A 25,562-nucleotide genomic window follows, 5' to 3' on the forward strand; every position below is an offset into this window, starting at 1 on the left:
TGACTCCAGTGACTTTTGAAAGATCATAACTAACGCCTCCACTATTTCTTCAGCTATCTCCTTCAGAACTCTAGGGTGTAGCCCATCTGGGCCTGGAGATTTATCAATTTTTAGACCTCTTAGTTTCTCTAGCACTTTCTCCTTTGTGATGGCTACCATATTCAACTCTGCCCCCTGACTCTCCTGAATTGTTGGGATATTACTCATGTCTTCTACTGTGAAGACTGACGCAAAGTACTTATTTGGTTCCTCAGCTATTTCCTTGTCTCCCATCACTAGATTACCAGCGTCATTTTGGAGCGGCCCAATGTCTACTTTTGCCTCCCATTTGTTTTTAATGTATTTAAAGAAACTTTTACTATCATTCCTAATGTTACTGGCTAGCCTACCTTCATAATTGATCCTCTCTTTCCTTATTTCTCTCTTTGTTATCCTGTTTGTTTTTGTAGCCTTCCCAATCTTCTGACTTCCCACTACTCTTTGCCACATTATAGGCTTTCTCTTTTGCTTTGATGCATTCCCTAACTTGCTTTGTCAGCCATGGCTGCCTAATCCCCCTCTGATAACCTTTCTTTTCTTTGGGATGAACCTCTGTACTGTGTCCTCAATTACTCCCAGAAACTCCTGCCATTGCTGTTCAACTGTCTTTCCCACTAGGCTCTGCTCCCAGTCGATTTTCGTCAGTTCCTCCCTCATGCCCCTGTAGTTACCTTTATTTAACTGTAACACCTTTACATCTGATTCTACCTTTCTTTCAAATTGGAGATTGAATTCGACCATATTATGATCACTGCCTCCTAAGTGTTCCCTTACTTTAAGATCTTTAATCAAGACTGGCTCATTACATAACACTAAGTCCAGAATGGCCTGTTCCCTCGTCATCACAAGCTGTTCCAAAAAGCCCCCCTGTAAACATTCAATGAATTCCCTTTCCTTGGGTCCACTTGGCAGCATTATTTACCCAGTCCACCTGCATGTTGAAGTCCCCCATGATCACTGTGACCTTGCCTTTCTGACATGCACTTTCTATTTCGTGGTGCATTTTGTGCCCCTGGTCCTGACCACTGTTAGGAGGCCTGTACATAACTCCCATTATGGTTTTTTTGCCTTTGTGGTTCCTCAACTCTACCCACACAGACTCCACATCATCTGACCCTATGTCGTTTAATTTCATTCCTAATTAACAAGGCAACCCCGCCCCCTCTGCCCACCTCTCTGTCTTTTCGATAGGTTGTGAATCCCTGGATGTTTAAATGCCAGTCCTGAACCCCCTGCAACCATGTCTCTCTGATACCTACCACATCATACCTGCCAGTCACAATCTGGGCCACAAGCTCATCTACCTTGTTCCGTACACTGCGCGCATTTAAATATAGCACCTTTAATTCTCTATTGACCGTCCCTTTTTGTTTTCTTAGTGTGGTGGACCTTGGTTTCCTGAGCCTTTCCATACCCTGTGTCATATTTTGTGGGATGGGGACTATCGTAACCTCTCCTGAGTTTTGTCTTTTCGTGCTTTTTTGGTATACCTAAGCAGCTACGCTTCCCACTGATTACTTCACCTCTTGGTTGCTTGACTTTCTCTTCCCCCCCCAATCTCTAGTTTAAGGTCCTATTGACCACCCTATTTACTCTTTTCGCCAGAACACTGGTCCCAGCTCGGTTCAGGTGGAGACCATCCCAACGGTATAGGTCCCCCCTGTCCCAAAACTGATGCCAGTGTCCCATGAAAAGGAACCCCTCATTCCCACACCACTCTTTCAGCCATGTGTTAACTTCCCTTATTCTTGCCTCCCTATGTCAATTTGCACGTGGCTCGGGCAGTAATCCGGAGATTATGACCCTTGAGGACCTGTTTTTTAATTTGAATCCTAGCTCTTTATAATCTCTAAACAGGTCCTCTTTTCTAGACTTGCCTATGTTGTTGGTACCGACATGGACCACAACAACTGGATCCTCCCCCTCCCTCTCCAGTATCCTTTCAAGCCAGTCAGAGATGTCCCGTACCCTAGCACCGGGCAGGCAACATACCATACAGGACACTTTATCCTGCTCACAAAGGATACTATCTATCCCCCTGATAATAGAATCCCCGACAACTACAACTTGCCTATTTACTCCCTCCCCTTGAATGGCCTGCTGAACCATGGTGCCTTGGTCAGCTGACTCATCCTTCCTGCAGCCCTGTTCACCATCCACACAGGGAGCAGTGCCTCATACCTGTTGGACAGGGTCAAGGGCTGAGGCTCCTGAATTCCTGACTGCTGGTTCCCTTTACCTGCCTGACTTGCAGTCACACCCTGCTGTCCCTGGCCACTGGCAGGGTTTAAACTACTTACTCTGACAGGTGTGACTGCCTCCTGAAACACAGTGTCCAGGTAAGTCTCCCCCTCCCGGATGTGCCTCAGTGTTTGAAGCTCAGACTCCAGCTCATCAACTCTGAGCCGGAGCTCTTCGAGCAGCCAACACTTACTGCAGATGTGGTTGCTGCAGCTCCCAATGGGATCTGCCAGCTCCCACATCAAGCAGCTCAAGCACATCACCTGACCAGCCATCTCTAATTAATTAATTAGTTTAATTTAAGTTTACGAGTTTAGCTGTGTTTTTTTTTTAAATTTGGGGCAGATTTGCTATCAACCAATCAGATCACAGCTTCTCTCTGACATCACTTTTGGGGGGGAAAACTGGAAAACAGGAAGTTACCGTTAGGTTTTTATACTCCAAGACTGCTCCTCCTCCTCCGAACGGCTCCCAAAAATAGGCCCGAAGAAAGAGAGAGAACAAAACAGTCAGGAAAAAGCACCTTCTCCCACTCTTCACCGAATTCCCTCACTGCACCAAATTACCAAATTCTCACTCTGTCTGTTTCTCACTCACTCAGGCTGTGTCTCCTTGACCAGCCCAATGTCTTTTATACAGACTTTAGGATGACTCACACTAAAACTTCAAAGAGAAGAATACAATGTGTACCTTTGTGCCCCTTAACAGGCCTCAGGTGACTGCCAGATAACTGCCTCTCAGCAATTAGGGTGGGGGCAGCTTCAGCCAATCAGACACTAATCTACACATTGCACTTTTAACTGAAAAACAGCACAATTAGATTGACCACTTACCTTTCCTGGTTACCTCACTGCACCAAATTACCAAATTCTCACTCTGTCTGTGTCTCACTCACTAAGGCTGTGTCTCCTTGACCGGCGCAATGCAGGATCACCTGACTTGAGGGATCAAAGGGAACTGGAAGTGATCACCCAGAGAGTGGAGTCCTCTCTCAGGTGGAATACATCTGGAAGCCATGTACTAAGCATGTAAGGACTGGAGCAGTTGGTCCAAGGCAGCCTTGTGCTGCAAACCACCTGTACCAAGTTCCTCTTTATTACTAAATAAATACCTTCTTGTTCCTGATAAAGTCTGAAGCCTCTTGACAACACCAGATATGTACCATACCACACAAAAATAATAATGTTTATTATTGTCACAAGTTGGCTTAGATTAACACTGCACTGAAGTTACTGAGAAAATCCCCTAGTTGCCACATTCCGGCGCCTGTTCGGGTCCACTGAGGGAGAATTCAAAATGTCCAATTCACATAACAGCACGTCTTTCGGGACTGTGGGATGAAACCGGAGCACCCGAAGGAAACCCACGCAGCACGGCAGCACAGTGGTTAGCACAGTTGCTTCACAGCGCCTGGGTCCCAGATTCGATTCCTGGCTTGCATCACTGTCTGTGCGGAGTCTGCACGTTCTCCCTGTGTCTGCTCCAGTTTCCTCCCACAGTCCAAACATGTGCAGGTTGGGTGGATTGGCCATGATAAATTGCCCTTAGTGTCCAAAACGTTTAGGTGGGGTCACTGGGTTATGGGGATAGGGTGGAGGTGTGGACTTAAGTAGGGTGCTCTTTCCAAGGGCCGGTGCAGACTCGATGGGCCGAATGGCCTTCTTCTGCACTGTAAACTCTATGATTCTACTTGTGACACTAATAAAAATTATTATTATATGGGTAGTCCAGTTCAGTTTCTGGTCAATGGTAACCCCTCCAGGATGTTGGTAGTGAAAGATTCAGGAATGATAATGTCTAATGGGATGATAGTTAGATTGTTGGCAGAGCAGACTCCATAGGCCAAATGGCCTAATTCTGCTCCTATATCCTATCTGATGTCCAGGTCTTGTCCCATTTGGACATTGACTGCTTCATATCTGAGGAGTTGCGAATGATGCTAAACATTGTGTAGTCATCAGCGAACATCCCTACTTCTGACCTGATGTTGGAAGGGAGGTCATTGATGAAGCAGCTGAAGATGATTGGGCCGAGGACATTACCCTGTGAAACTCCTGCAGTGATGTCCTGGAGCTGAGATGATTGACCTCCAACCACCACAAACATCTTCCTTCGTGCCAGGCATAATTCCAACCAGTAGCAAGTTTTCAGCCTGATTCCCATTGTTTCCAGTCGAGCTCGGGCTCCTTGATGCTGCACCCAGTCAAATGCTGCCTTGATGTCGAGGGCAGTCACTCTCACCTCACCCCTGGGATCCAGCTCTTTTGTCCATGTTTGTACAAAGGCTGTAATGCGTGACCTTGGTGGAAACGAAACTGAGCGTCCGTGAGCAGATTATTGCTGAGCAAATACTGCCTGGTCACACTGTTAATGACCCCTTCCATCACATTGCTGTTGAGCGGGAGTCGCTGATTGGGCGATAATTGGCCAGGTTGTTTTTATCCTGCTTTTTGTGTGCAGGACATACCTGGACAATTTACCACATTACTGGGTAGATGCCCGTGCTGTACCTGTACTGGAACAGCTTGTCGAGGAGTGCGGCAACTTCTGGAGCACAAGTCTTCAGTACTATTGCCCGAATATTGTCCAGTGTCTTCAGCCATTTCTTGATATCACGTGGAGTGAATTGTATTGGCTGGAGACTGACATCGGTGATGCTGGAGACCTCAGGAGGAGACCGAGATGGATCATCCACTTGGCATTTATAGCTGATGGTTGTTGCAAATACCTCAGCCTTGACTTTTGCACATATGTGCTGGGCTACTCCATCATTGTGGATGGGAATATTTGTGAAGCCACCTCCTCCAGTGAATTGTTCAATTGCCCACCACCATTCATAGTGGTGACAGGACTGCAGAACTAAGATCTGATCCATTGGTTGTGGAATCGCTGAGCTCTGTCTATTACTAGTTGCTTATGCTGTTTGGCACACAAGTAATAATAATAATCTTTATTGTCACAGGTACGCTTACATTAACACTGCAATGAAGATACTGTGAAAAGCGTCTCGGCGCCACATTCCGGCGCCTATTCGGGTACACAGTCCTGTGTTGTAGCCTCACCAGGTTGATACCTCATTTTTTGGTATGCCTGGTGCTGCTCCTGGCATGCCCTCCTGCACTCTTCATTGAACCAGGGTTGATCCTTTGGCTTGCTCGCAATAGTGGAGTGGGATATATGCTGTGCCATGAGGTTACAAATTGTGGTTGAGTACAATTCTGTTGCTGCTGATGGCCCACAGCACCTCGTGGATGCACAGTTGTGAGCTGGTAGATATGTTCAAAGTCTATCCCATTTAGCACATTGGTAATGCCACACAATGCGTTGGAGGGTATCCTCAATGTGAAGATGGGACTTTGTCTCCACAAGGACTGTGCAGTGGTCACTTCTACCGATACTGTCATGGACAGATGCATCTGCGCAGGCAGGTTGATGAGGATGAGGTCCAGTATGTTTTTCCCTCTTGTTGGTTCCCTCATCACCTGTCACAATCCCAGTCTAGCAGCTATGTCCTTTAGGAATCTGCCAACTTGGTCTGTGATGGACATTGAAACCCCTACAGAGTTCATTCTGTGTTCTTCCCACCTTCAGTGCGTCTTCCAACTGGTGTTCAACATGGAGGAGTACTGATTCATCAGCTGAAGGTGGATGGTATGTGGTGATCAGCAGGAGGGTTCATCCCCATGTTTGACCTGGTGCCACGAGATTTCATGGGGTCCAGATTCGATGTTGAGGACTCTCAGGGCAACTCTCCCCTGAATGTATACCACTACCGCCACCTGTGCTGGCTCTGTCCTGCCAATGGGACAGGACATACCCAGGAATGTTACCTGAAGATATGGGTTCAACGACGAGGAAAATTAGGAGAAAAGTTAAGAGGAAATATAACTTAGGAGAGGTTACTGATCGAGGTGTTAAGATTCAAAACAGAGCTGACTTCCGGTGACGGCGGGCGGGAGGCGGCCGCACAATGGAGAGCCCCCGCTCGGGAACAGCAATTTCGGGGCTTTAAGCCTGGTCCCAGGGTCCGCGGAGGCGGCAGAAGCAGGGAGAAGGCACGGAGGAGGCACTGAGAAGACACAGGAGGAAAAAAAGAACAAAGAAAAATGTCGAGGGTGAGCAGAAAAACGGCCGAAAAAAACCCAGCTGGAGGTCCGTCGGGGAGTGGAAAGGTCACCGCGGGGTCACCAGGAAAAATGGAGGCTGGAGCACCAGGGAAGGCCGCACTGCTTACGGCTGAAGAAATAACCAAGGTGATGGCTGCGGAATTTGAAAAGCAGTTGGCGCAGATTGCGAAATGCATGGAGACAGTGAGGAAGGAGATGAGGGAGGCTTTGAGTGTGCTGGTGGAGGAGGCGGTTTCCCCGGTGAGGACGGAGGTGGAGGTGCGAGAGCAAGGGGAAGCGCTGAAGGAAGTGGAGGAGACGGTATTGCAGCACGGTGATCAACTTACCTCGATGGGGAAAGAAATGCGGAAGGTGATGGACACGAACAAGAATCTGCGAGGAAAAATGGAAAACCTGGAAAACAGATCCAGGCGACAGAACTTGAGGATTGTGGGGCTGCCCGAAGGAGTTGAAGGACCGAAGCCGACTGAGTATTTTGCCGCAATGCTGGCAAAACTACTGGGGATGGGGGAGGACCCCTCCCGATATGAACTGGATTGGGCTCATCGGTCGTGGAGGCCTGTACCAAAGGCGAGTGAGCCGCCAAGGGCAGTGACTCTGTGCTTCCGTACGTACAGGGTGAAGGAGAAGGTCCTGAGCTGGGCCAAGCAGAAGCGGGTGGTGCAGTGGGCTGGAGCTGGTATACGTGTATACCAGGACTTTACGGTGGAGCTGGCAAGGAGGCGGGCTGCCTTCAACCGGGTGAAGAGGGCACTGTACATTAGCAAGGTGCGGTGCGGCATTGTATATCCAGCGAAGCTGAGGGTGACTTACAAGCTCAGGGACTTTTATTTTGAAACGGCGGAAGCAGCGGAGGAGTTTGCGAAAGCAGAAGGACTGTGGCAGAACTGACAAACTGAGGAATGGCCATGGGCCGATGTAACCTCATGACTGTATTTTCTTCTTTTTTGTATCACTGCGCGCGGGTGTAGAGACTAAAGGAGCCAATGTGGTATATATTTGGACGAGGGAAGGGACGGGACTTTCACTCGAAATGAGAGTTCTTTGGGGTGTAGGTGGATAGGTGGGGTTTGTGTGCTAAAAGGGGATCTTTGGGCTTTCCTGGGGCCAGGCAAGTGGGAAAGGGACCCGGGCGGGGGCCTCCACGCTGGCCGGTGTGTGCCGGCCAGTGAACGGGAGTGAGGTGGGGGGAGGGCCTGCGGCCATCGGAGCCTGGCAGAACAGGGTCCGAATGGTCTAGCTGGGGTGTAAAGTTGGGGGGGAAGGATCCGAGGGTAGGGGGAGGAGTTTTACAAGAGGCAGTGGACGGGAGGAGCTGGAGGCCTGGGGTGGGGAGTGGGGGGGTGGGAGCTGTGTAAGATTAAGGGTGACTACGGGTAATCCCTGATTTATTTTTGTCATTTGTTTATGTAAACATGCGGTTTGAGGTTTGGGGGTTGGTGGGTAGATGGGATCGTTGTTGTTATTATGGGGACTGACATATCTTGCTGATTATTGTTTATTGTTGATGGATGTAAATGTGGGAGAAAATGTGAAAATGGAGGAGAATAAAAAATAAATAATAAAAAAAATAAAAAAGATTCAAAACAGAGGTAAAAAAGCCAACATAAGTGTACTTTACCTGAATGCTCGTAGTATTCGGAATAAGGTAAATGAGTTGATGGTGCAAATCATCGTGAATGACTATGATTTAGTGGCCATTACTGAAACATGGTTAAAGGATGGTCACGACTGGGAGTTAAATATCCAAGGGTATCAAATTATTCGGAAGGACAGAGTGGATGGTAAGGGAGGTGGTGTAGCTCTGTTATTTAAGGATGACATCCGGGCAGTAGTAAGGGATGACATCGATGCTATGGAGGATAAGGTTGAATCCATTTGGGTGGAAATCAGAAATAGTAAGGCGAAAAAGTCACTGATAGGAGTAGTCTGTAGGCCACCAAATAGTAACATTATGGTGGGGCAGGCAATAAACAAAGAAATAACTGATGCATGTAGAAATGGTACAGCAGTTATCATGGGGGATTTTAATCTACATGTCGATTGGTTTAACCAGGTCGGTCAAGGCAGCCTTGAGGAGGAGTTGAAAGAATGTATCCGCGATAGTTTCCGAGAACAGTATGTAATGGAACCTACGAGGGAACAAGCGGTCCTAGATCTGGTCCTGTGTAATGAGACAGGATTGATTCATGATCTCATAGTTAGGGATCCTCTCGGAAGGAGCGATCACAATATGGTGGAATTTAAAATACAGAAGGAGGGTGAGAAGGTAAAATCAAACACTAGTGTTTTGTGCTTAAACAAAGGAGATTACAATGGGATGAGAGAAGAACTAGCTAAGATAGACTGGGAGCAAAGACTTTATGGTGAAACAGTTGAGGAACAGTGAAGAACCTTCCAAGCGATTTTTCACAGTGCTCAGCAAAGGTTTATAACCAACAAAAAGGAAGGACGGTAGAAAGAGGGAAAATCGACCGTGGATATCTCAGGAAATAAGGGAGAGTATCAAATTGAAGGAAAAAGCATACAAAGTGGGAGACTAGAGGACTGGAAAATCTTTAAGGGGCAACAGAAAGCTACTAAAAAAGCTATAAAGAAGAGTAAGATAGATTATGAGAGTAAACTTGCTCAGAATATAAAAACAGATAATAAAAGTTTCTACAAATATATAAAACAAAAAAGAGTGGCTAAGGTAAATATTGGTCCTTTAGAGGATGAGAAGGGAGATTTAATAATGGGAGATGAGGAAATGGCTGAGGAACTGAACAGGTTTTTTGGGTCGGTCTTCACAGTGGAAGACATAAATAACATGCCAGTGACTGATAGAAATGAGGTAATGACAGGTGAGGACCTTGAGAGGATTGTTATCACTAAGGAGGTAGTGATGGGCAAGCTAATGGGGCTAAAGGTAGACAAATCTCCTGGCCCTGATGGAATGCATCCCAGAGTGCTAAAAGAGATGGCTAGGGAAATTGCAAATGCACTAGTGATAATTTACCAAAATTCACTAGACTCTGGGGTGGTCCCAGCGGATTGGAATTTAGCAAACGTGACACCACTGTTTAAAAAAGGAGGTCGGCAGAAAGCGGGTAATTATAGGCCAGTGAGCTTAACTTCGGTAGTAGAGAAGATGCTGGAATCTATCATCAAGGAAGAAATAGCAAGGCATCTGGATGGAAATTGTCCCATTGGGCAGACGCAGCATGGGTTCATAAAGGGCAGGTCGTGCCTAACTAATTTAATGGAATTTGTTGAGGACATTACCAGTGCGGTAGATAACGGGGAGCCAATGGATGTGGTATATCTGGATTTCCAGAAAGTCTTTGACAAGGTGCCACACAAAAGGTTGCTGTATAAGATAAAGATGCATGGCATTAAGGGGAAAGTAGTAGCATGGATAGAGGATTGGTTAATTAATAGAAAGCAAAGAGTGGGGATTAATGGGTGTTTCTCTGGTTGGCAATCAGTAGCTAGTGGTGTCCCTTAGGGATCAGTGTTGGGCTCACAATTGTTCACAATTTACATAGATGATTTGGAGTTCGGGACCAAGGGCAATGTGTCCAAGTTTGCAGACGACACTAAGATAAGTGGGAAAGCAAAAAGTGCAGAGGATACTGGAAGTCTGCAGAGGGATTTGGATAGGCTAAGTGAATGGGCTAGGGTCTGGCAGATGGAATACAATGTTGACAAATGTGAGGTTATCCATTTTGGTAGGAATAACAGCAAAAGGGATTATTATTTAAATGATAAAATATTAAAACATGCTGCTGTGCAGAGAGACCTGGGTGTGCTCGTTCATGAGTCGCAAAAAGTTGGTTAACAGGTGCAACAGGTGATTAAGAAGGCAAATGGAGTTTTGTCCTTCATTGCTAGAGGGATGCAGTTTAAGACTAGGGAGGTAATTCTGCAATTGTATAAGGTGTTAGTGAGGCCACACCTGGAGTATTGTGTTCAGTTTTGGTCTCCTGACTTGAGAAAGGACGTACTGGCACTGGAGGGTGTGCAGAGGAGATTCACTTAGGTTAATCCCAGAGCTGAAGGGGTTGGATTACGAGGAGAGGTTGAGTACACTGGGACTGTACTCGTTAGAATTTAGAAGGATGAGGGGGGATCTTATAGAAACATATAAAATTATGAAGGGAATAGATAGGATGGATGCGGGCAGGTTGTTTCCACTGGCGGGTGAAAGCAGAACTAAGGGGCATAGCCTCAAAATAAGGGGAAGTAGATTTAGGACTGAGTTTAGGAGGAACTTCTTCACCCAAAGGGTTGTGAATCTATGGAATTCCTTGCCCAGTGAAGCAGGAGAGGCTCCTTCATTAAATGTTTTTAAGATAAAGATAGATAGTTTTTTGAAGAATAAAGGGTTAAGGGTTATGGTGTTTGGGCGGGAAAGTGGAGCTGAGTCCACAAAAGATCAGCCATGATCTCATTGAATGGCGGAGCAGGCTCGAGGGGCCAGATGGCCTACTCCTGCTCCTAGTTCTTATGTTCTTATGTTATGTTGATGCTGGAATCTGGGACATTATCTGTAAGGTATGATTCTATGAGTTTGACAAGTCAGGCTGTTAGTTGCTGAATATGTGACACAATTCTCCGAATTTTGGCACAAGTCCCCAGATGATAAGGAGAACTTTGCAGGTTTGAAAGGACAGTGTTTGCTGTTGTTGTTTTCGCTTTCTTGGTTGATGTCGGGTGGTCTATCCGTTTTCATTCCTTTTTATTGAATTTTTAGCAGTATTGATATAAAGTGCATTTTAGAATCAGCCACATTGCTGTGGTTCTGCAGTCACATGTAGGCCAGACCAGGTGAGGATGGCAGGTTTTCATCCCTAAAGGGCAATAGTGAATCACTTGGGTTTTTGAAACAATCAGCAATGGTTTCACGGCCATTGGATTTTTAATTCCAGATTTTTTAAATGAATTCAAATGTCACCATTTGGAGTGGTAAATTGGAACCCGGGTCCCCAGCACATTACCCTGGGTCTCTGACTGACTGCCAAAGAGAAAATGCTGGAAAATCCCAGCAGGTCTGGCAAAGGTTTGACACGGGTCATCTGGACTCAATTCTCTCTTTTCTCTCCCGACAGATGCTGCCAGACCTGCTGACATTTTCCAGCATTTTCTCTTTGGTTTCAGATTCCAGCATTCGCAGTAATTTGCTTTTATCGCTGACTTGCTGGTCTTTTGGCAATATCACTACACCCCTGCGTTCTCTTAATGCCATGGCAAATAATTCAAGGCATATGCTCAGCATCGGGGTGTTTCTGAGAGTTGATAAGGCTCTAATGCAATGTGATACCTGCAGTGAAATCAATAGATATTACCTTGCTGTCTAACACATTCTTTATGTTGACAGATCTCACGCCAACGGAAAAATTTCGCCACATCTCAAGTTCTACCTCACTGTCTATGGCTGCATTGCTGTAGTAAACACTGTATTCACCGCAGCCCGTGCATTCCTCTTTGCCTACGGAGCAATTTGTGCCGCGGTGATTATTCACAACAAGCTTCTCGGTCAGGTGTTAAAGGTCAGTGGCTCATCCCTGGATCCTCGGAGTCCAAATCTTAATTTATATATTTATTCATATGTATATATCTTTCGTCGTTCCACTTTGTTATACATGAGTAAGACCAGTAAATCTCCCATGGTTAACTCTTCCACCTGCACTCCATTCTGTTCTCGGGCTAATAAAAAAAGGGAACCTAGATAAAGGAGTAAGCCATTTAGAGCTTTGAGCCTGTTCCACCATCCAGTGAGATCATGCCTGATCTTCGACCTATCACAACATCCCTAAAAACCTTTTAATTTTGACAAAACTATTTTAAGCTTAGATTTTAATTAACAATTGATCCAGGATGGACTGACATTGGCAGGAGAGAGTTCCAAAATTCTACCACCTTTTGTGAATAGAAGTGTTTCCTAATTTCACTCCTGAGAGGTTTGGCTCTAATTTTTAGATTATGCCCTCTAGTCCTTGATGCCCCAAGCAGCGGAAGTAGTTTCTGTCTCTCCTATTATTATTAATATCACCTTAATATTGTGAATAAGAAGGGTTTTCCTTTGACACACTATTTACCTTTGTTCTGCCATAAAAACATTCTAATCTCTTAATGTGCCACTATCAGCTCCTTTCTTCGCCATAATCACCACCATTTCCATTCCCTTTGTCTTTTTACCCATGATATCTTTGACAATCTCCACCTATTGCTGGTCCTCTATCCATTCCACTGCTCCACGCCCCCCTCCACCCCCACAACGCTATCAATTTCTAGTCCTCTCTAACTTATCCAGATTCAAAACGTTAGCTCCGTTCTCTCTCCACAGATGCCATCAGATCAGCTGAGATTGTCTAGCATTTTCTGTTTTTGTTGCAGCTGTTCAAGAAAGGAGGGAGGAGCAAACAGGGAGCTACAGGCCAGTTAGCCTGATATCATATGACCTGAAATCACTATTAAGGAGGTTTGGACAAGATACTTAAAAAATCTTAATACCATTAGGTGGAGTCAACATGAAGGCATGTTCACGTATGCCTTTGACCATTAAAGGTAAAGGCAAATTTGTATTGATCTTCCTGACGTTTTGGAATTGACCAAAATTCGTTTGAAAATCTAGCACAGAAAACGCTGGTTGTTTGGGGGTATAACTGCTATCAAATCTGCCATTCAGTTATCGTGGGTGTGGAGGGAGGAATGTTCTTATTTAAGTCACAATAATCCACCATCAGCCTCCATGACCCATCTGGTTTATGAACTGGCCAAATAGAGTTGACATGCATGGATATTGGTCTTCATACCCATTGCTCTACTAAGGAATAAGCCATGGTAGAAACCTGCCTCTGCCTCCTGTAGAAAATTGTACTGCCTCCGAGGTCGTGGGGTAGGGTCTTCATCAATTCTAATCTCCATGCCTTTAACTCAACCTCAATCACTTTTGTGTTGTGCAAAAGCCTCTTCATTCTGTGTTACTATCTCCTGAAATTTGGGAGACTGACTCCACTAGGTGGGTTAAAGTATATGACTGTAAACTTGCTGTCTCTCCCTGCTGCTTCTGTTTTGCTGGGGGCATAACCAGAATGTTTGTCCTCTCTTCTATCCACCTCCACAAACAGTGATTGCAAAGAACACCCAAACCAATCGAAATATTCCGACCCCTGTGTCTGACTATCTGATCAATATACAAGGCCACTTCCGGGTGCGGCTATGCAGAGCTAGGTCGCATATTCGGTAGCTCCCGCTTGGAACGGACTTTTGGGCTCTTTTGCAGGGCCCCCACGGCATTTGTTTGACATTTCCCGGTGTGGCAAGAAGACTGCAACACTCCCCTGACGGTGTCCCCCAGGAGTGTTGTGTCTTTTGGCAACCAGACACGGCAGAAACAGTAAAAGATTTGGCTGCAACAGGATAAACAGGGCCTCTTTCAGCATGCAGGCGGGGGAAGGGCAAGCTTAAAGCTGCAAACTGACCTGAGGGCCTTTATCAAAAGTGAATTCTAACAGCAGAGGGAACAACTGTGAAAAGATCTCACCAAGGCCACTGAAGAAGCGGGGACGAGGCTTCCGGTGGCGGCCATGGAGGAGTAGGTCACGCATTCGGCAGCTCCCGTCTGGAACGGACTCTTAGACCTTTTTCAGGAGTTTCCACAGACATTTTGGGGCAGATTGGTGAAGCGAACACTGCCAAAAGGATTCCCTCTCGAGACTTTTGGGCTCTTTTCAGGACCCCCAAGGGCACTTTTTCAACGTTTCCCGGTGTGGGAAGGAGTTAATAATAGTTCCCCGTCAGTATATGGCTTTAACTAGGAGCGGGGTGACAAAAAAGGTGGTGGTGGACCAGAAGAAGGGAGGGAAGAAGGACAAAATGGCGGCGGGCGGAGACCAGGCAGCGTGGAGGCAGTGGGCGGAGGAGCAACAGGAGGGTATCCAGCGCTGCCTCAGAGAGATTAAAACAGACCTGCTAGAGCCGATGAAGGCTTCTATTGATAAGCTGCTGGAGACACAGACGGCCCAGGGGGTGGCGATCCAAGAGGCTCAACAAAAGATCTCTGACAATGAGGACGAGATCTTAGTCCTGGCGGTAAAGGTGGAGGCGCACGAGGCGCTCCACAAGAAATGGCAGGAGCGGTTCGAGGAGATGGAGAATCGGTCGAGGCGGAATAATCTGCGGATTCTGGGCCTCCCGGAGGGGCTGAGGGGCCAGACGTGGGGGCCTATGTGGTCACCATGTTAAACTCGCTGATGGGAGCGGGGTCCTTCCAGGGGCCCCTGGAGCTGGAAGGGGCCCATAGAGTGTTGGCGAGGAGGCCCAAGGCTAACGAGCCTCCGCGGGCAGTGCTGGTGCGGTTCCATCGGTTCGTCGATCGGGAGTGTGTGCTCAGGTGGGCCAAGAAGGAGAGGAGCAGTAGGTGGGAGAACGCGGAGGTTCGAATATACCAGGACTGGAGTGCGGAGGTGGCGAAGAGGACGGCCGGGTACAATCGAGTGAAGGCGGTGCTGCACAGGAAGGGGGTGAAGTTTGGCATGTTGCAGCCGGCGCGATTGTGGGTTACCTACAAGGACCGGCACCATTATTTTGAGTCTCCGGAGGAGGCGTGGGCCTTTGTTCAGGCTGAGAAGCTGGACACAGACTGAGGGTCGGGATGGGCAATTGGGGACTGCGGTGGATATGTTATGCCTATTTTTGGTTCGGGGGGGGGGCCCTTTGCATTGTTTTGGGTTTCTTTTTCTCTGTGTTTTTCTCTTTCGGGTTGGGGAGGGTGGATGGGGTGGGTTGGGCACTGTTTTGGTTGGTGGCGGGGCCTGGTAGGTGGAGAGCGCGGGATTTTTTCCCGCGCCGAAGACTTGGGGGGGGGGGGGGCGGGACCGGGGCGAAGCGAGGATTGTTTCCCGCGCTTAGAAAGGAGGGGGAGAGCCTGTGAATGGGGAGCGGGAGAGGAGGGTGTGCCACACAATGGGAGGAGTCGAAGGGGAGGCGGGAGTGGCCGGGGTCAGCAGGAGTCAGCTGACTTGCGGAAGTGCAATGGGGGGAATAAACCAGCTAGGATGGGTCCTAGCCCGGGGCGGGGGGGGGGGGGGGGGATCGAGTTGCTGCTGCTAAGATCAAGGAGGAGCTGGAGCGAGTGGGGTGGGTCGAGACGGGGGTATGCCGCTGTGGGGAACGGGTCGGGTGTGGGGTGCGGGCGTGTGGCTGGCCGAGGAGGGGTCATGGCTAGTCGGCGGAGGAGGGGGGGCGGGTAGCCCCCTGATCCGGCTGATAACCTGGAATGCAAGGGGACTGAATGGGCCGGTTAAGCGGGCCCGCGTGTTCGTGCACCTGAAGGGGCTCAAGGCGGATGTGGTTATGCTCCAGGAGACACACCTGAAGGTGGCAGACCAGGTAAGACTGAGGAAAGGGTGGGTAGGTCAGGTGTTTCACTCGGGGCTAGATGCCAAAAATCGAGGGGTGGCGATCTTGGTGGGAAAGAAGGTGTTATTCGAGGCGTCGAGCATTGTGGCAGATAATGGCGGTAGGTACATAATGGTAAGTGGTAAGTTTCAGGGAGAGAGGGTGGTACTGGTCAATGTGTATGCTCCAAACTGGGGCGATGCGGGTTTTATGCGGCGTATGTTGGGTCGGATCCCAGACTTGGAAGTGGGGGGCCTGATAATGGGGGGAGACTTTAACACGGTGTTGGATCCAGCACTGGATCGCTCCAGGTCTAGGACGGGTAGGAAGCCGGCAGTGGCTCGAGTGTTGAGGGGATTTATGGACCAAATGGGAGGGGTGGACCCTTGGAGATTTGCAAGGCCAGGGGCTAGGGAATTTTCATTCTTCTCACATGTCCATAAGGCTTATTCTCGAATCGACGTTTTAATTTTGAGTAGGGCGCTGATAGCGAGAGTAGAGGATACCGAGTATTCGGCAATAGCCATTTCGGACCACGCCCCGCATTGGGTGGACTTGGAGATGGGGGAGGAGAGGGACCAGCGCCCGCTGTGGCGCTTGGAGGTGGGGCTGTTGGCGGACGAGGAGGTGAGCGAGCGGGTCCGAGGAAGTATGGAGAGGTACTTGGAGACCAACGACAACGGTGAGGTCCGAGTGGGGATGGTATGGGAGGCACTGAAGGCCGTGGTGAGGGGAGAGCTGATCTCCATCAGGGCCCACAAGGAGCGGAGGGAGCGGGGGGAGAGGGAGAGGCTGGTGGGGGAGATGGTGAGGGTAGACAGGAGGTATGCGGAAGAACCTGAGGAAGGATTGTTGAGGAAGAGGCGCAGCCTCCAGGCCGAATTCGACCTGGTGACCACCAGGAAGGCGGAGGTGCAGTGTAGGAAGGCCCAGGGGGCGATCTGCGAGTATGGGGAAAAGGCAAGCTGGATGCTGGCGCATCAGCTTCGGAAGCGGGATGCAGCTAGGGAGATCGGGGGAGTTAAGGACAGGGGAGGGAGCGTGGTGCGGAGTGGGGCTGGCATCAATGGGGTCTTCAGGGACCTCTGTGAGAAATTGTACCGATCCGAGTCCCCACGGGAGGAGGGAGGGATGGGCTGTTTCCTGGACCAATTGTGGTTTCCAAAGGTGGAAGAGGGACTGGTGGCGGGACTGGGGGCCCCGATTGGGCTGGAGGAGCTGATCAAAGGGATAGGAAGCATGCAGGCGGGAAAGGCACCGGGGCCGGACGGTTTCCCGGTCGAGTTCTATAAAAAATATATGGACCTGTTGGGCCCGCTGTTAGTTAGGACCTTCAATGAGGCAAGGGAGGGGGGGGCTTTACCCCCGACGATGTCCCGGGCACTGATCTCCTTGATCCTGAAGCGGGACAAGGATCCCCTGCAATGTGGGTCTTACAGACCGCTTTCCTTGCTAAATGTAGATGCCAAGGTGCTGGCGAAGGTCTTAGCCACGAGGATTGAGGATTGTGTGCTGCAGATCATCCATGAAGACCAGACGGGGTTTGTGAAGGGGAGACAGTTGAACGCGAATGTGCGGAGGCTTTTGAACGTTATCATGATGCCGGCGAAGGAGGGGAAGGCGGAGATAGTGGTGGCGATGGACGCTGAGAAAGCCTTCGATAGGGTAGAGTGGGGGTACCTGTGGGAGGTGCTGAAGAGGTTCGGGTTTGGGGAGGGGTTTGACAGGTGGGTTAGGCTGTTGTATGAGGTCCCGATGGCGAGTGAGGCCACAAATAGGAGGAGATCCGAGTACTTTCGGTTGCACCGAGGGACGAGACAGGGGTGTCCCCTGTCCCCCCTGCTCTTCGCACTGGCGATTGAACACCTGGCTATGGCACTGAGAGAGTCGAGGAACTGGAGGGGGTTGGTGTGGGGTGGGGAGGAGCATAGGGTGTCGCTTTATGCGGACGACCTGCTGCTGTATGTGGCGGACCCGGTGGGAGGAATGCCGGAGGTAATGAGGATGCTTAGGGAATTCGGGGACTTTTCGGGGTACAAGCTCAATATGGGGAAGAGCGAGCTGTTCGTAGTTCAGCTAGGGGACCAGAAGAGGGGTATTGGCGAGCTCCCACTAAAAAGGGCGGAGAGGAGTTACAGATATTTGGGGGTCCAGGTGGCCAGGAGCTGGGGGGCCCTGCATAGGCTTAACTTTACAAGGCTGGTGGAGCAAATGGAGGAGGAGTTCAAGAGGTGGGACCCGTTGCCGCTGTCCCTGGCGGGTAGGGTGCAGTCAATCAAAATGACGGTGCTCCCAAGGTTTTTGTTCCTGTTCCAGTGCCTCCCCGTGTTTATCCCGAAGGCTTTTTTCAGACGGGTTAACAGGAGTATAACGGGGTTTGTGTGGGCGTGAGGGACTCCGAGGGTGAGAAGGGTGTTCCTGGAGTGGAGTAGAGATGGGGGGGGGGGGCTGGCGCTGCCCAACCTCTGTGGGTACTACTGGGCCGCCAATGCGACAATGGTGCACAAGTGGGTGATGGAGGGGGAGGGGGCTGCATGGAGGAGGCTGGAGACGGCGTCCTGTGTGGGTACGAGTCTGGGGGCGCTGGCAACGGCGCCGCTGCCGCTCCCTCCAAGGATGTATACCACGAGCCCGGTGGTGGTGGCGGCCCTCAAAATCTGGGGGCAGTGGACTCGATGGGCCGAATGGCCTTACTTCCGCTCCTATGTCTTATGGTCTTATGGTGCACAGTACATTTGTCAAGCATGATTTCCTCTTCATAAATCCATGCTGACTCTGTCCGATCCTGCCACTGTTTTCTAAGTGCTCTGCTATAAAATCTTTAATAATGGATTCTAGAATTTTCCCCACTACTGACGTCGGGCTTGCTGGTCTATAATTTCCTGCTTTCTCTCGACCTTCCTTTTTAAATCGTGGAGTTTGATTAGCCATTCTCCAATCTGCAGGAACTGTTCCACAGTCTGTAGAATCTTGCAAGATGATCACCAATTTCTAGATCCACTATTTCTAGAGCCACTTCCTTCAGCACCATGGGATGTAGATTATCAGGCCCTGGGAATTTATCAGCCTTCAATCCCATCAATTTCCCCAACACCATTTCTCTACTGATATTGATCACCTTCAGTCCCTCCTTCTCACTGAAGCCTGCATTCCCCAACATTTCTGGTATCTGATTTGTGTCCTCATTTTTGAAGGCAGAACCAAAGTATGTGTTTAGTTGCTCAGCCATTTCTTTGCCCCGATAATACATTCCCCTGTTTCTGACTGTAAGGGATCTACATTTGTCTTCACCAATCTTTTTCTCTTCACGTACTTATAGAAACTTTTACAGTCAGTTTTTATGTTTCCTGCAATCTTATTTTCGTACTCTATTTAATTTCCTATTTAATGCCATTCCCAACAATACACTGCAGTTTGGGGGTCTATAAATGACACCCACTAACGTTTTTTGCCCCTTGCTGTTTCTCAACTCTACCCATACAGATTCCGTATTGTCACAGCTAATATCCTCCCTCACTATTGTGTTAATTTCCTCCTTACCCAGCAATGCAACACCACCACTTTTTCCTTTTTGACTGTCTTTCCAAAATACTGAGTACCCCTGGACATTCAGTTCCCATCCCTGGTTACCCTGCAGCCATGTCTACGTAATCCCGACTATATCATAGCCATTCACGTCTATTTGTGCAATTAGTTGATCGACTTTATTGTAAATGCTCCGTGCGTTAAGGCACAAAGCCTTGAAGCTTGTCTTTTTAACATTACTAGTCCCGCTATTTTTCACTGTGGCCCTAAGACCATAAGACATAGGAGTGGAAGTAAGGCCATTCGGCCCATCGAGTCCACTCCACCATTCAATCATGGCTGATTTCAACTCCATTTACCCGCTCTCTCTCCATAGTCCTTAATTCCTTGAGAAATCAAGAATTTATCAACTTCTGTCTTAAAGACACTCAACGTCCCGGCCTCCACCACCCTCTGTGGCAATGAATTCCACAGACCCACCACTCTCTGGCTGAAGAAATTTCTCCTCATCTCTGTTCTAAAGTGACTCCCTTTTATTCTAAGGCTGTGCCCCCGGGTCCTAGTCTCCCCTGCTAATGGAAACAACTTCCCTACATCCACCCTATCTAAGCCATTCATTATCTTGTAAGTTTCTATTAGATCTCCCCTCAACCTCCTAAACTCCAATGAATATAATCCCAGGATCCTCAGACGTTCATCGTATGTTAGGCCTACCATTCCAGGGATCATCCATGTGAATCTCCGCTGGACCCGCTCCAGTGCCAGTATGTCCTTCCTGAGATGTGGGGCCCAAAATTGCTCACAGTATTCTAAATGGGGCCTAACTAATGCTTGATAAAGCTTCAGAAGTACATCCCTGCTTTTATATTCCAAGCCTCTTAAGATGAATGACAACATTGCATTTGCTTTCTTAATTACGGACTCAACCTGCAAGTTTACCTTTAGAGAATCCTGGACTAGGACTCCCAAGTCCCTTTGCACTTCAGCATTATGAATTTTGTCACCGTTTAGAAAATAGTCCATGCCTCTATTCTTTTTTCCAAAGTGCAAGACCTCGCACGTGCCCACGTTGAATTTCATCAGCCATTTCTTGGACCACTCTCCTAAACTGTCTAAATCTTTCTGCAGCCTCCCCACCTCCTCCATACTACCTGCCCCTCCACCTATCTTTGTATCATCGGCAAACTTAGCCAGAATGCCCCCAGTCCCGTCATCTAGATCGTTAATATATAAAGAGAACAGCTGTGGCCCCAACACTGAACCCTGCGGGACACCACTCGTCACCGGTTGCCATTCCGAAAAAGAACCTTTTATCCCAACTCTCTGCCTTCTGCCTGACAGCCAATCATCAATCCATGTTAGTACCTTGCCTCGAATACCATGGGCCCTTACTTTACTCAGCAGTCTCCCGTGAGGCACCTTATCAAAGGCCTTTTGGAAGTCAAGATAGATAACATCCATTGGCTCTCCTTGGTCTAACCTATTTGTTATCTCTTCAAAGAACTCTAACAGGTTTGTAAGGCACGACCTCCCCTTACTAAATCCATGCTGACTTGTCCTAATCCGACCCTGCACTTCCAAGAATTTAGAAATCTCATCCTTAACAATGGATTCTAGAATCTTGCCAACAACCGAGGTTAGGCTAATTGGCCTATAATTTTCCATCTTTTTCCTTGTTCCCTTCTTGAACAGGGGGGTTACAACAGCGATTTTCCAATCCTCTGGGACTTTCCCTGACTCCAGTGACTTTTGAAAGATCATAACTAACGCCTCCACTATTTCTTCAGCTATCTCCTTTAGAACTCTAGGATCTAGCCCATCTGGGCCCAGGGATTTATCAATTTTTAGACCTCTTAGTTTCTCTAGCACTTTCTCCTTTGTGATGGCTACCATATTCAACTCTGCTCCCTGACTCTCCGGAATTGTTGGGATATTACTCATGTCTTCTACTGTGAAGACTGACGCAAAGTACTTATTTAGTTCCTCAGCTATTTCCTTGTCTCCCATCACAAAATTACCAGCGTCATTTTGGAGCGGCCCAATGTCAACTTTTGCCTCCCGTTTGTTTTAAATGTATTTAAAGAAACTTTTACTATCATTCCTAATGTTACTGGCTAGCCTACCTTCAAATTTGATCCTCTCTTTCCTTATTTCTCTCTTTGTTATCCTCTGTTTGATTTTGTAGCCTTCCCAATCTTCTGACTTCCCACTACTCTTTGCCACATTATAGGCTTTCTCTTTTGCTTTGATACATTCCCTAACTTGCTTTGTCAGCCATGGCTGCCTAATCCCCCCTCTGATAACCTTTCTTTTCTTTGGGATGAACCTCTGTACTGTGTCCTCAATTACTCCCAGAAACCCCTGCCATTGCTGTTCTACTGTCTTTCCCACTAGGCTCTGCTCCCAGTCGATTTTCGTCAGTTCCTCCCTCATGCCCCTGCAGTTACCTTTATTTAACTGTAGCACCTTTACATCTGATTCTACCTTCTTTCTTTCAAATTGGAGATTGAATTCGACCATATTATGATCACTGCCTCCTAAGTGCTCCCTTACTTTAAGATCTTTAATCAAGTCTGGCTCATTACATAACACTAAGTCCAGAATGGCCTGTTCCCTTGTGGGCCCCATCACAAGCTGTTCCAAAAAGCCCTCCTGTAAGCATTCAATGAATTCCCTTTCCTTGGGTCCACTGGCAGCATTATTTACCCAGTCCACCTGCATATTGAAGTCCCCCATGATCACTGTGACCTTGCCTTTCTGACATGCACTTTCTATTTCGTGGTGCATTTTGTGCCCCCGGTCCTGTCCACTGTTAGGAGGCCTGTACATAACTCCCATTATGGTTTTTTTGCCTTTGTGGTTCCTCAACTCTACCCACATAGACTCCACATCATCTGACCCTATGTCGTTTAGTGCTATTGATTTAATTTCATTCCTAATTAACAAGGCAACCCCGCCCCCTCTGCCCACCTCTCTGTCTTTTCGATAGGTTGTGAATCCCTGGATGTTTAAATGCCAGTCCTGAACCCCCTGCAACCATGTCTCTGTGATGCCTACCACATCATACCTGCCAGTCACAATCTGGGCCACAAGCTCATCTACCTTGTTCCGTACACTGCGCGCATTTAAATATAACACCTTTAATTCTCTATTGACCGTCCCTTTTTGTTTTCTTAGTGTGGTGGACCTTGGTTTACTGAGCCTTTCCATACACTGTGTCATATTTTGTGGGATGGGGACTATCGTAACCTCTCCTGAGTTTTGTCTTTTCGTGCTTTTTTGTATTCCTAAGCAGCTACGCTTCCCACTGATTACTTCACCTCTTGGTTGCTTGACTTTCCCTTCCCCCCCAATCTCTAGTTTAAAGTCCTATTGACCACCCTATTTACTCTTTTCGCCAGAACACTGGTCCCAGCTCAGTTCAGGTGGAGATCATCCCAACGGTATAGGTCCCCCCTGTCCCAAAACTGATGCCAGTGTTCCATGAAAAGGAACCCCTCATTCCCACACCACTCTTTCAGCCACGTGTTAACTTCCCTGTTTGTGGCCCTGTTTGAATCTGGCTCTTGGTTTATCTGCCTATCAATTTTGTTATTCCATCTTCTGTCTTTTGTTTTTGTCCTTATTTCCTCTACCTGTGACTCCTCGCATAGGTTCCCATCCCCCTGCCATTTTAATTTAAACCCTCCCCAACCACTCTAGCAAATACTCCCCCTGGGACATCAGTGTAACCTGTCCAGTTTGTACAGGTCCCACCTCCCCCAGAACCGGTCCTGTAATCACTACCTTAAGGTCCAACTTCTCGACTTTCCTCCTAGTTCTCTATATTCTGCTTTTAGGACCTCATCCCTTTTTTTACCTATGTCGTTGGTACCGATGTGCGCCATGACCACTGGCTGATCACCCTCCCCCTCCTGAATGTCCTGTAACCGCTCTGAGACATCTTTAATCCGAGCACCAGGGAGGCAACACTTAATGATCTGTTGAGCTGCTCGCAGAAAAATACTTTTCACTGTACCTTGGTACGCGTGACAATAAACAAAATCCAATCCAACATACCATCCTGGAGTCTCATTTGAGGCCACAGAAACGCCTATCTATTCCCTTTACAATTGAATCCCGATAACTATTGCATTCTCACACTTTTTATTCCTCCCCACTGTAGCAGAACCAACAAAATTGGCTACTGCTGCTTTCCCCTGAGAGTTCATTCCCCTCAACAGTATCCAAAGCAGTAGATCTGTTTTTGCAGGGGAATGGCGACAGGAGATTCCTGCACTGCCTGCTCTTGTTCTGCCTGATGGTCACACATTCGCTTCCTGCCTGTGGAATCTGAGCCTGCGGTGTGACTACCTCTCTCTACGTGCTATCTACGACATTCTCAGCTTCACGCATGCTACACAGTGTCCCAAGCCACCGATCCAGCTCCAAAACCCAGGCTTCCAGGAGCTGCAGCTGGAGACACTTCCTGCACACATGCTGGTTCCCGGTTTCCCACATGGAGCAAGAGGAGATTCAGGGATACCAAGAGACAATATCAGATCAAGCTAGAGACACAGACTAATGTCACAGACTCTCATCGGTTGTGGCAAGGCTTAAACATCATAACGGGCTACAAACTGAAGCTGAACAGAATCTCCGGCAGCAGCGCACCCCTCCCCGATGAACTCAGTGCATTCTATGCTCGGTTTAAGCAGGAAACCATCAAACCACTGTCAACTGCCCGGACACACCCATACCCACCGTCACAGCTTCCAAAGTCAGATCGGCCTTCTTGACAGTGAACCCTCGGAAAGCGACGGGTTCTGACGGTGTCCCTGGTTGTGCACTCAGATCCTGCGTGTACCAGTTGGCAGATGTGTTTGCAGACATCTTCAACCTCTCCCTACTCCGTTCCGAGGACTCCACCTGCTTCAAGAAGACCACCATCATTCCGGTGCCAAAGAAGAACGAGGCAACGTGCCTCAATGACTGTCGTCCGGTGGCCCTGACATCGATCACAATGAAGTGCTTCGAGAGGTTGGTCATGAGGCACATCACCTCCATACTCCCAGAACGCCTCGATATGCTGCAATTCGCATACCGCCACAAGCGGTCCACAGCAGACACCATCTCCCTGGCTCTACACTCACCTCTGGAACATCTCGACAACAAGGACTCCTACATCAGACTCCTATTTATTGACTGCAACTCCGCCTTCAACACCATAATCCCAGCCATATCAAAGCTCCAAAACCTAGGACTTGGCTCCTGACTCTGCAACTGCATCCTCGACTTTCTGACCAACAGACCACAATCAGTAAAGATAAACAACAACACCTCCTCCACGATAGTACTCAATACTGGGGCCCCGCAAGGCTGCGTACTTAGCCCTTAGTATACTCCCTATACACACACGACTGCTTGGCTAAATTTGGCTCCAACCCCATCTAGAAGGTTGCTGACGACACAACCGTAGTGGGTTGGATCTCGAACAACGATGAGTCAGAGTACAGGAGGGAGATAGAGAACCTAGTGGAGTGGTGTAACCATGACAACCTTTCCCTCAATCTCAGCAAAACTAAGGAGCTGGTCATCGACTTCAGGAAGCAAAGTATCGTACACACCCCTGTCTGCATCAGTGGGGCCGAGGTGCAGATGGTTGACAGCTTTAAATTCCTAGGTGTGCACATCATCAACAATCTATCCTGGTCCACCCATGTTGATGCTACGGCCAAGAAAGCACAACAGCGCCTATACTTCCTCAGGAAACTAAGGAAATTCGGCATGTCCACATTGACCCTTACCAACTTTTACAGATGTGCCAGAGAAAACATCCTATCGGGCTGCATCACAGCCTGGTATGGCAACTGCTCAGCCCAGGACCGCAACGAACTTCAGAGAGTCGTGAACACCGCCCAGTCTATCACACGAACCCGCTTCGTATCCATTGACTCCATCTACATCTCCTGCTGCCTTGGGAAAACGGGCAGCATAATCAAAGACCCCTCCCTCCCGGTTTACCCACACTTCAAATTCTTCCATCGGGCAGGAGATACAAAAGTCTGAGACCACACACGAACAGACTCAAAAACAGCTTCTTCCCCACTGTTACCCTCTTATGGACTGAACTGATCTCTTCACACATCTTCTCTACTGAGTAGTACTGTACTCCTGTATGCTTCACCCGATGCCTGTGTCTATGTGTTTGTATTGTGTATTTTATGTTGCCCTATGTATTTTCTTTTCATGTACGGAATGATCGAT

The 25,562-nt window shown here is 48.2% G+C and overlaps 1 protein-coding gene across 4 annotated transcripts in view; it reads left to right on the plus strand.

Annotated features, from left to right (window-relative positions):
* abcc10 (ATP-binding cassette, sub-family C (CFTR/MRP), member 10) overlaps window positions 1-25,562 on the plus strand; it is a 712,922-nt gene that overhangs the window by 486,023 nt on the left and 201,337 nt on the right. For all 4 annotated transcript variants that reach the window (XM_072500316.1, XM_072500319.1, XM_072500315.1 and 1 more), the window contains exon 14: window positions 11,767-11,938. In XM_072500316.1, the coding sequence (XP_072356417.1) occupies window positions 11,767-11,938 (172 nt within the window). The remainder of the gene's footprint in view (window positions 1-11,766; window positions 11,939-25,562) is intronic.

The sequence above is a fragment of the Scyliorhinus torazame genome, chromosome 4, assembly GCF_047496885.1.
Source record: "Scyliorhinus torazame isolate Kashiwa2021f chromosome 4, sScyTor2.1, whole genome shotgun sequence".
Lineage (NCBI taxonomy): Eukaryota > Metazoa > Chordata > Chondrichthyes > Carcharhiniformes > Scyliorhinidae > Scyliorhinus > Scyliorhinus torazame.